This window comes from Candoia aspera, chromosome 1 (genome assembly GCF_035149785.1).
Source record: "Candoia aspera isolate rCanAsp1 chromosome 1, rCanAsp1.hap2, whole genome shotgun sequence".
Classification (NCBI taxonomy): domain Eukaryota; kingdom Metazoa; phylum Chordata; class Lepidosauria; order Squamata; family Boidae; genus Candoia; species Candoia aspera.
The window spans coordinates 123453957-123466480 of record NC_086153.1 but is presented as its reverse complement, the minus strand read 5'-3'; the positions used below and the strand labels follow the sequence as shown (position 1 = coordinate 123466480).

Below are 12524 nucleotides of genomic sequence, written 5' to 3'. Positions count from 1 at the left end.
TGACACTGGTGAGCAGGGCATGCTGTCATAGGCATTCGTGCAGAAAGAATAGTTGTTCCTTCGTGGACATTTGCCTACATGCAAATTTCTCCCATTTGCTTGCTTTCTGAAGCGTTTGATGCCCATATGTGGTTCCAATAGAAGAGAATATCTGTAGCTCAGGGTTGAAATGTGGAGTCCTTGGTACTCTCTGAGCCTTGTTGTTTGCTTGCAGACATTTCATTACCCACCTAGGTAACATCATCTAGAGAATTCCTGGAAGCTTGGCATTCAGACAAATCAGCCAGCAATAGAGATAAACCACATTTACACACCATTCAAAAGAGACAACAAAAAAGCTAAGAAGGAAACAAAAAGACAGAGGTTATTTTTTAACTCTACTGTGGGCAAATCCAAACAGACTTCTTGCTGCAATCTGAAGATGGCCCACTATTTCCACAGAACATGTTTGCATGCCACTGCCTGTATCTCAGTGTTCACTGGCAGCAAAGGCAACCAAAGGATTGCTTTAGGTGCTCTGCTCTGGAAGTGGTATTTCCCTTCTTATCCCACTTCCAGACACTACATGTGAGCAATGTAGGGTGCATTGTACATGGGGGAAGTGGACTGAAACAATGAGTTTTGTGCCAGCAAACTTGTGGCTCCAATCAGCTCTGTGTGATCATCCCCTTCCATCTAATCCTTGATCTATTCTCCCTCCCCTCAATCTTTTTTTAGTTGTGAAGGCTTCAGTTGTGAAACCACACCCCCACCAACACTGGCAGGGCAAGCTACTGTATATAAACAGGGAGCAAACCCCACACTGACCAGCACTGATGATGTTACGTAGTCTGGTAATGAAACGTCTGCAAGCAAACAACCAAGCTCAGAGAGCACCAAGGACTTAGTACAGTAGTACAAACAGATGGCTTCTGCAGCCACTCCCTCCCCCCCGCTGCTTTAAAAAAAAGTTTTCACATAGTGGATTATGATGGGTGGAGCTAGAATTTTATCTGAGGGAGCAACCAATCACGGCCCTTAGAATATCATACATTAAAGCTGTATGGACAGCAACATAGCACAAACTAAGCTGTGTACAGTAAAAGTGGGCTGTGGGGACAGCAAGACTTAGGCCAACCTAATTTTCTGCTAGCTCCAGGAGTGGAGGGGAGGGAAACAAGGCAATGCAGCTGGATGGGTGTGCCTATAATTATTCTGTGTTAAATAGGACAGAGGCCCATCTTAAGTGCAAGTAGTCCTTCCATTTTAGTAATGAAATTACCTTTTTCTCCAAATTATCCGTGCTTAGGTGGGAGTACATGTGGGTGCCAAAGACTTTTCTGAGGTAAACTCTAACCTTAACAAAAAGACAGAAAAAGGAAATAAGGGGAACATTATTATAGCCATCTCTTATCCCTGTGCCAAGACTGTACCACTTTGTTTCATTTTATCATCCAAAAGCCACAAATTCTTTCTCCTTAGACATCTACCTTGATTTTTTTTTAAGTGGTGACTTGGATTATGTGGCAAAACTGTCATAGCAAGAATATTATCTCCTCCTCTTAAGGCATTGATATATGTGTTTTGATTATTATACTACCGTCTCTGAGTGGGAACTATATGGACTGTCAAATAAAGGCTAACATGTAGATAAAACAAAGATCATTTGATTAAGATCTAGTTCCACTGTCAGCCACCACTTCTGGAGTCCCGAGTTCTTCTGATGATACGGAGAGCATCTCAGCTGAATCAATATAATATGATCTGGTGCTATTGGCATAATAAAATCATTGAGCCTTCTTGTACCACATATTTGTATGGGCTAGAGTCTTATTTCTCAGAGGTAAGTGATAATGATGCCCTGGAAGATGGAAACAAGTATTTTCCTTGTCTGCGAAAACATCATTAACAAATTTAGTTGCACTTTTATCTAACCATTTTGTTATTCTTTGGCTTGAATTCCTTGAGAGAACTATGCAAAATTAAATTAGTAAAAAAATTAAAACATAATATTGTAGGTAATAAGTGCAGATTGTACTGAGGTGTCAATTAAAGTTTCTGCAATAGTCTCCAAGAAGATATTTTTCCTAAGCGCATAAGTTACTTGGGTGTTTGTTTGTTTTCCTTTTAGGGTGAAAAAGGAGAAAAAGGATCTGATGGCATACCTGGAAGGGATGTAAGTTGATATGTATGTTTTATTTAACTTCTTTGTGGATACAAAGGTGATTGTACCCTGCAATCCTAATGAAGAAATAGCAGCTTAGCTAATTTATACGCTTGCACAGTTTAATTCAGCAATCACTTGAAGAAGCAAATGGGAAAATCTCTTTTTCCTTTTTTTAAAAATAATTTTATTAAAATTTTAAAAGAGAAAGATAAAAACTTACAAAAACTAATACAGAATAAGAAAAGAAAGAAAAAAAGAAAAGAAAAAGCCAAAAATGCAGAAAATGTAAAGAAAATATAAAGAGGAGCTTCTAGTTTTCTTTACAGCAGTTGTAAGTATACATTTACCTCTTACTCTATGGTTACAATGTAGCTCTCATTTTTTCTATAATCTATTTTTTTTCTAATCATCAAAACCAGAAATCATAAGTTCATTTTTTGTTTCACACAAAAAGTCTATAAGGGATTTCCAGTCAGCAGTAAACATAGAAAGTCTTTTCTCTGTTCAAAGAAGTCAATTCAGCCATTCCAGCAAGTTTCATTATCTTCACCATCTACTCCTCCGTTGTGGGTAAGGTCAAATCTTTCCACCTTTGTGCATATGATAATGTCACAGCACTTATCACATATAAAAATAAAGTTCCATGACTTTTTTCTAATTGTTTATCCATCAGTCCCAAAAGAAAAACCTCTGGTTTTAATTGTATATTAATCTTTAAAATCTTCTGAATTAGTGTATGTATTTGAATCCGATACTTCCTGGGTTTTTTACACATCCACCAAACATGATAAAATGTCCCTTCTTGTTGTTCACATTTCCAGCATAAATTTGAAGTACCTTTATACATTCTAGATAGTTTCTCCAGAGATGTATACCAATGATACATCATTTTATAAAAATTACTCTTTAAGAATATAACGTAATGTAAATGTCAGTCCTTTCAACCACATATTTTCCCACTGTCCCATTTGTGTATTGTAGCCAAAATTTTTAGCCCACTTTATCATAAATTCTTTCACTTGTTCCTCTTCTGTTTCAAACTTCAGTGAACATCTATACATTTTAGCAGTAACATGTTCATCATTTATACACAGTTCTATTTCAAACTCAGTCTTATCCTGTTCAAAACCAAAAGTTCTTTTGTCTACCTTAAATCTTTCTAATAATTGTATATAAGAAAACCATTGACAAGTATGTCCTTCTGCCACCAGATCTTCTCTTGATTTTATTTTACGTTCCCCTTGACAATTCTAATGTCTCACAATAAGTTAGCCATTTATACTTCCTTATTATTTCTCGTCTATAAAATGCTTCTTATGCTGAGAGCCACAAAGGTGTTTTTGAGCACAACCTGAGTTTATATCTCTTTCATAGTCTCAATATGGCAGGTCTCACAAAATGATTTTTAAAATCTACATTAATCTTAGCTTTGTTGTACTATAAATATCCATGCCAACCAAACCTTGTCATGTTCTTCTAGCTCCAAAAGCCTTCTATTTCTCAGCAACATCCACTCTTTCATCCAGACTAAACAACAAGCCACAAAATATAATTTCAAATCAAGTAAACCCAATCTTCCTCTTTCTTTTACATTTTGTAACACCTTATATGTAACTCATGTTTTTTCCCTGCCACACAAATTTATATATATCCTCCTGCCATTGTTTAAATGGTGCATTAGTTGTCAAAACAGGTATTGTCTGAAATAAAAATAACATTCTAGGTAAGACATGCATCTTAATCACAGAGATTCTCCCCAACAATGACAGTTGTATTTTCTCCTTTCTTAACATATCTTTTTTTAACTTCATTCCATGTCTTAACATAGTTATTTTGAAATAACATAAAATTCATATTTATCATAGTGATACCCAAGTATTTTACCTTCTTCTCAATGTTAAAACCCATTTTATTCATCAATTCTATTTGATCCTCTATTTTCATGTTTTTATTAGCATCTTCAGAGGATGATATCTACCTACCCATATTTCTGCATTTGATTTCTCTTTTTGAAAGTGAAGAACTTTGCAGTGCATTTCACTGAGTTATTTCAGCCTAATTTTGTAACCTATCAATATCTTTTTAAATGTTTTTTTATTGGGGGTGAAGAAGGCTAAACTAGGAGCCTCTAGCTCAGTGAATGAAATTAAAAATAAAAGCAGTGAAGTGATGACACTGAAGTGAGGGAATGCTGGAAGGAAAATTTTAGAGATTTGTATGGAAATGATAACACTATGTCAGGCATATAATATTAATGCTATGAATGCTAGTCTTCCAGAAAAAAAACAGATGAAAAGGAAATAATGAATGCTGTGTAGTCACTGAAAAATGATAAGGATGCAGGTGTAGGTGGTATAACTGATATATTAAAATATGGATATGGTTTGTTTATGGAATGGCAGTGCACTGCATCTATGCCTGACAACTGGAAGTGTGTCATTAATCTTCCCCTTTTCAAAGGAAAAAGTAAGAAGAGTGAATGCAATCCCCTAATGGGTTGAATTAGATTTGCCGTTACTTGGATTTCATTAGATTTTATATTTATTAATTATTGGTATTATTTATGATTTAATGGAAATTTAAATTGTTTTTTATTGTGAACCGCCCAGGGTCTCCCGCATGGGGGAGATGGGCAGTGATAAAAATATGATAAATAAATTAAATAAATAAATAAATAAATAAATAAAAACTATAGGGGGATTTAATTAGTTAGCATAATTTGGGATGTGCTATGTTGTTTTATGTTGGCCAGAGAGATCCAGACCAGATTTTTATTCTTTATCAAGTAATTGAAAAATATATGAATATGAGAAAGAAAGTTCATTGAATGTATCTTAATTTAGATTAAGTATATGATCAAAAAATAATGAACTATGGAATGCTTTGTGCAAGCATGGAGTTGAAGATTGGTTATAATTCAAAAAGAGTGGTATATGATGGAAGTAAAGCTTTCATAAGAAAAAAATGGATTGCTTAGCAAATGGTTCAACATGAGGAAAAGGGTATGTGATGTGGCCTTGATAGTTTAAATGTACTTATTGATAAAGATATAAAGAATGCTTGTAATGTTAGGGGTGTGTTGTTTAGAGACATGAATGATGCAATGTGAACTATGGATCTGAAAATCAATCTATCAAAGACCAAGGTGCTTTTTGAGATGAGCAAAAGTTAGTAGAAAAATATTAGGTAGTTTCTTGCAAGGAAGGAAGGTGTTTGCTCAAAGAAGTAAAAATGGCTGGATATAAGAGCATGCTTTTGCCCATTTGTGTATATGGAAGTGAGAATTGGATATGTAAGGAGAAACATAAAAATAAAATGAATCGACGGAGTGGGTTTTTTAAGAAGTGTAGTAAAACAAGAAGAAATAGGGTCAAGAATGAATGGGTGTGGAATGAATGTGGATTGTGTACAAAATTTGAAGTGATCGTATAGAAACAAATGAATAGGGCTAAATTGCTTAATAAATATATGAAGAAAGTATGAATGGATTGAGAGAAAGAAGTCCAAGAAAACTGTAGTGGAATGAAATTGATGAGATCCTCAAAAAGAGAGAAATGAGAAGTGTAAAGACAAAGGCGATATATTAAGCAGCATAAGGATGTGGAGGAAGCAAGGATGTTTTGCAAAGATAGAAAGGTATGAATGGTGCTGGTATTAAGTAATTTTCAGCTATTATGTTCTATTTTTCTTAGAATTTCTTTACTCCTTTCTTGCCCACTGCATAACATTGCAGACCCTGAAAGGGAACTTACATAATAAATATGTAAGTTTATGTACATATTCCATTTGCTTTCTGAAATCTCATAACCATTTTTGTTTATAGTTCACAGAAATTCAGTTGCTTAAATAACCATTCAGAAATCTGAATAGTGTAATTTGTATTTATACTGTTCAAGCATGGGCATTAAGGAAGGGTTTTTTTTTCTCCTACTCATTTCTCTTTGTTTGGTCTGTCTTCTTCTGACAGAACAAATATTGTTTTACAGTTAACTCTTTGATTGCTTACATGCCCAAGAACAATAAAAGTGAAATCAGATTCCCCAGTGCTGACTGGGGAATTCTGGGAGTAGAAGTCCACACAGCTTAAAGTTGCCAAGGTTAAGAAACATTGGGCTCACCCTTGCCTCCTTCCTAGGGCAGAGAGAGACTGGCCCAAAGTCACCCAGTAGGCTTTGTGCCTAAAGCAGAACTAGAACTCACGGCCTTCCAGTTTCTAGCCTGGTACCTTAACCACTACACCAAATTGGCTCTTCTTACTTACTTAATATATATTAAATACGTTTCCTTATCTTTTCTGCTTTGTCCATAGGGTCTAAAAGGTGATGCTGGTGATCGTGGAATGACTGGTGCAAAGGGAGAAAAGGTATGCATGTGTGTCCATGTGCAAATAGTTATATTGAACCAATAGGCAGCTGAGAATTGGAGGGCCATTTAGTGAAAAGAAGAAATTTGCTGAAAACAAAAGAATGAACAAGAAATACTAAAGGCTGCATCCAGTGCTGTAGTGTGGGTGCCTTTGAAGATTAGCCTGAATATTAACAACTGCTTGGGAAGTGTTACTTACCCAAGTTTTACTTAAGCAGGATAACCGTCTCATTTTGCTCCTATGCAACTACATCTTCCCCTCCCCTCATCTCCATCCAATTTTGTTCCTGTCCCCTCTTCTTTCCTCTTCCTCTCCCTCTTCCACTTGCAAGCATAAGTGCAGATACACTGCAGTCCTAAGCACTATGTGCATATCTGTCATGTCATTATACTGCCTCATTTCTAAATAACTTAATTATGTAGCAATTGTCCCTCTGAAGGTATTGCTGTATCCCATTAATATTACTGGAGCTGATCATCTATAGCGTTCTTTAATTAAGTATGGATCGTGGGTCACCAGATTTGGTACTCTTGGTATTTTGCAGAATAATGTGACCCACCACCACTTCTACCACTGGATCCTTTCCCCTCGGTACATAAAGCAGACTCTTCCATCTATTGTATATGCCTGTTCCCTTGTGAGAGTCACTGCTTTGCTTGTCTGAGGAAGAAAGCTATGATCCATGGAAAACGTATGCCACAATAGAAAACCTTTTAAAAGTGCAACAGATTCATTGTTGCCATTTCATTATTTGCCACTTCATTGCTTCTTGCTTTGTACTCCTGCAAAAGTATGTCTCCCCTTCACCAGAAAATGTATGGACCTCAGCCAGCCTTTCCTCTCCAGTCCCCCTATAGTTGAAGTAGACATTTGCCTAATTTGTATTTTAAATTAGGTAAACTGAATTTACCTAATCCAAATGTCCAGAAAGGTTAGGTGGGTTCAGGACCATGCATGTCCTTTTGTGCACACTCTCTTCTGCATATACCCCCTTTTACATCACTGGCACATGACATTTATATCAGCTGGAATGGGAATGATCTGAGCTTCTCCCTCCCACCACCCACAGTCAGAAATACTAATAACAGAGGGAACAGGCAGTCTTTCTTCCATCTTCCCCACTGCTCTCACCTCATCATAATAATACCCTTACTTCCTTTAGGATTCCTCCTAGGAATCTAGTTAGTATACATGCGCAGGAGCACAGTTACATGCTGATGGACCCACTTCTCTGAATTTAGAAATGCAGTCTGCCACACAAAAAAATGGTTAAAACGTACCCATTGCCAAGTGGATTCAATAGAATATTACTGTATGAAAATTACTTGCAAAAAATGTACAGAGTAGGGGAAATTGCCTTCAGATAGGAGGATATGATGAAAAAGTATACAAAAATATAGAAGAAATATAAACCAAGTTTCATGATAGACATTTTAGAAACAGTTACAGAAGCTGATGCAAAAATGGGACCGAATAGACTTACCATATATACTCGCGTATAAGCCCATCTGCAGATAAGCTAACCCTCAAATTTTTAACCATATTACCCTGAACAGGGTAAGGGACGCGGTGGCGCTGCGGGTTAAACCGCTGAGCTGTCGATCGGAAGGTTGGTGGTTTGAAACCGCGCGGCGGGGTGAGCTCCCGTTGCTTGTCCCAGCTCCTGCTCACCTAACAGTTCGAAAACATGCAAATGTGAGTAGATCAATAGGTACTGCTTCGGTGGGAAGGTAACGGCGTTCCGAGTCGTCATGCTGGCCACATGACCCGGAAGTGTCTATGACAACGCCAGCTCTAAGGCTTAGAAACGGAGATGAGCACCGCCCCCTAGAGTCGGATTCGACTGGACTTTACGTCAAGGGAAACCTTTACCTTTACCTTACCCTGAACAATGAGCCATCTATGGATAAGCCTGGATCTCCACTCAGATGGCATTTATTTATTTATTTATTTGTCATATTTTTATTACCGCCCATCTCCCCCACTCGGGCATTTGCTGACCTTGGGCTTAAAAATTAAATCACTTTAATTTTCACTATCTCATCAGATTTTTTAAACTAAATTGAGGCACTGATCATAGCAGCACAAGAACAGGCACTAAGCACCAGATCCATAGAAGCAGGGGTCTACCACACTAGACAGGACCCAAGGTGCAGACTGTGCAGAGAGGCCTCGGAGACAGTCCGACACATAGTGGCAGGGTGTAAGATGCACAACCAAGTAGCTGGCATTGTGTAGAGGAACATCTGCATAGTGTACGGGCTAGACCCTCCCAAGTCCAGATGGGAGATTCCACAGAAGGTTGTGGAGAATGACAGGGCTAAGATCCTGTGGGACTTCTAGATCCAGACAGACAGGTAGGTACTGGCCAATCAACCAGACATTGTGGTAATAGACAAGGACCAGAAGACAGTGGTGTGTGTGTGTGTTTTTTTTTAGTCATATGGCATAGCAGGTCGGTGTTCATGCTGCTTTTTTCTTACTGGGAAATCCTTGTGAGGTCCAGCAGCCAGATGTGTAGACTATTTAGCCATGACATCTATCCACAGTGGTGGTGATAGATGTAGTGGTGCCAAGTGACAGCAACATCAGGAAGAAAGAGTATGAGAAGCTGGAGAAGTACCAGGGCCTGAGGGAGGAACTAGAGAGGATGTGGAAAGTGAAGGCCAAAGTGGTCCCAGTGGTGGGGGGGGCACTCGGGGCTGTGACTCCCAAGCTGGGAGAGTGGATCCAACAGATCCCAGGAACAACGTCAGAGCTCTCTGTCCAGAAGAGTGCAGTGCTACGAACAGCAAAGACACTGTGCAGAACCCTCAAACTCCCAGGCCTCAAGTAGAGGACACAAGGTTGAGGAAGACGCATACCACCCATATGGGTAAGAAGGGAATTTTTTTTTTTAGAATTAAGTATTTCAAATGAAGCTTAGTGGACCATAGATGTCAAGTTAAATATTTAAAATGTAGTGGCATTTTTAAAAATTGCACTAATATGAGATTGCTGACTTTTCTTTCTTCCTAATATTATAGGGTGATACAGGACCTCCAGGACCTGCTGCCCTTGCAGTAAGTACATTAATTTGGAAACAAAGAAGGAATCTTCTTCTAAGTATTGGCCTATATATAGGATGGCGGGCTTTTTTGGCACTAATTAATTTACCTAACTAAATGAAATGATCACTTTCTCAGTTGCACAAAATGTGCAACTAGCAACTTATAAAAATAGTGAGGGGAACATTAGACTTGTTCAGCTGAACACACTCCACTTCCACTCTGTTCAAAAGTGCTCTGGCTATCTCACTGTGTGAAATGAGGTCATGCAAACACTTGCAAAACAACCTGATAGGTGAAAAGAATATGTCACTCTGTTTATCACTTTTCATATTTAATAATGCATTCAGAAGGACAACTGAAGTGTTGCAGTGCCTTTTCCCTAGTCGAAGTAGATGCATATAGTATCATTTTCCTGATGACTTTAAAACCAGTCACGTAATGGACACTCCTTCAAAGATCTGGAAAATCAATCCTTTATGCTGCATTTTCCTCTAGCAGCCAAATGTATCTCTCAGAGCTTTTGGAGCAGAAGAAAATTATTGGGGGTATGTCAGAGGTAATAGAGATGGGAAACTGAAATTGGAGTCTAGCACTCCTTGCTCAGCTGTAAGCTAATTGTAAAGAGCCATCGGATGTCTTGCAACACCCTTACTGAAGTTTCATTATATTTATTGTAGCCTACATTCACTCTAGAATTGCCCCTCAAATACTGGGTTTAAAACCTGCCTGTATAAAGTCAAAGTCTGAAAACTGAGATCCAACCTACATCCTAATGAGAAGAATGACTATTACATTTTGGGCACTTAGGGGGAAAATTTTGTTATTTTTTTTTCCCTAGTGTCACCTACTTAGCAGTCCAAATTAGTCAATTAAACTTTAGCTAATAGTCACAGGATGCTTATAATAGTTGGCTTTGTCTACTCTCTATGTGGGCATGGAGTAATACTGAAAAAGTTTCAGTAGACTTTTTTTTCCTAAGAAAAGTATTTGGAAATGGCCTGAAAAAGTCATATAGACGCATGAGCATGGCTGTAAAATAGTATAATTCCTTACTTAAAGCATAACTTCTTAATTTTAAATATGAATGTTTAATTTCCCACATAATGTAGATTGTTTCCTTAATGTTAAAATAACATAATGGACTAAAATGGTTGATGTTGCTTTCAAGTCCTGATATCCTGCAAGGGCCATGCAGTGACTGAACACCAGAGATGACAGCTTTATCCTCACAGTTTTGTCAAGGTGCTGAATTAAGGCAGAAGGAGTCAGGGGTTTTTCTCTGAAATGACACAGTTGGCTAAGCTCCTCTCTCCTTTCTGGCATCCAGAGCTTAAGCCTGTGGACGCCATGTCACAAGAGTGACAGGTGAAGGAAGGTGGTATGGTGATCTCTCTCATAAAGTATATGAAAACTATTCCTCTTGACATTTGATCCACAGCTTTTAGTTCCCCAGGAAAATGAGCATCCATTTTTACGTTCCTATGGCCCATCCCTTTGGGGAGTTATAAAATACTCATCCAGATGGTACCAAATGCTTAAGCAGAAGCCAAGGGTTAAGTCCGTCACAAGCAAAAGCACCTAGACGTGCTTACTAAACAGATACTTGGAATGCTGGCTCCGTATTCCTTGAGGCCTGGTTAAATGAAGCATCAGATAACACATTTGGTACAAAGCAAACAGAATGAAGAAGTTAGTCATTCAGACCTAGACATGTTCTGTGGTTACTGCCACATACAAATGCAGTTAACAAGTGGCATCTTGCAGTTTCAAGACAGAACTGGTCCAAGATACTTTTGCTGCCTGAGGTGGAACCGTAAATGATACTTTCCTACCCTTCTAGCCAAGTACAGACTATCTAAATGCATTCTAATTATTTTAATACATGTGACCCTAGAATATCACAAGCATCTCCCCCTATCACTAATATATAATAACGTGGATGGCTGGATGGATGGCAGTTTGCTGACCTTTTATATTCTTCCACCAGAGATAGCCTCCTCATTCTGTTGCTCAAGCTGGCTCTGGGATTATATAATTACAGACAAAGGAGACCCTGTACTTTATTCTCTGTCTTGCATCCTACAGTATTTTATCCTCAAAGAAAGGTGCGCTTTCACCAGAATTCCACTAATGTCTTGCCAGTGTAAGATACAGATGGCATTTTTCCAGATTTTCCATCTTATAAAATCTGCTCTAGAGAATTCTGTAAAGGGTAGCATGGAGATTATAAAGGGGAGATAACATCAGTGAATTCCTCTTCCTCCAGCACAACACTCCACTATTTCAAAAACTCTTCTTTGGACAGCAAGAATCCTTTTATTCATAGAAGAAGGTTCAATCAATATCCAATCAAATGACATAATAGGATTATTGCTATTAGTATTATTAGTATTATTATTATTGCTTCTATTATTTTTATTTAATTAAATCTATGCCCTATTTTTCTCTCTGCCCAACACTAAAAAAACAGCCTAAAGGTAAAGGTAAAGGTTTCCCTTGACGTAAAGTCCAGTCGTGTCCGACTCTAGGGGGCGGTGCTCATCTCCGTTTCAAAGCCTTGGAGCCGGCGTTGTCCATAGGACACTTCCGGGTCATGTGGCCAGTATGACTCACGGAACGCCGTTACCTTCCCGCCGAAGCGGTACCAATTAATCTACTCACATTTGCATGTTTTCGAACTGCTTGGTGTGCAGAAGCTGGGACGAGCAACGGGAGCTCACCCCGCCGCGCGGTTTCGAACCGCCGACCTTCCGATCAACAGCTCAGCGGTTTAACCCGCAGCGCCACCGCGTCCCTATAAAAAAAAAAACAGCCTACAGCAATTAAAAATACAAATTATAAAATATATGAATAAAATCAATATCATTAAAATCAAGATAAATTTAAAATCAATATCATTAAAATCATAACTTAGTTCAACTAATAGTTATAAGCTTGGTGAAAGAGATTTTTATTGTTTTTT

General features: G+C 38.1%; 1 protein-coding gene across 1 annotated transcript in view; it reads left to right on the top strand.

Annotated features, from left to right (window-relative positions):
- Nucleotides 1–12524, top strand: part of COL19A1 (collagen type XIX alpha 1 chain) — a 182591-nt gene that overhangs the window by 83045 nt on the left and 87022 nt on the right. Inside the window, exons 12-14 of the mRNA XM_063313353.1 lie at nt 2111–2155; nt 6456–6509; nt 9539–9574. Coding sequence (XP_063169423.1) covers nt 2111–2155; nt 6456–6509; nt 9539–9574 — 135 coding nt within the window. The remainder of the gene's footprint in view (nt 1–2110; nt 2156–6455; nt 6510–9538; nt 9575–12524) is intronic.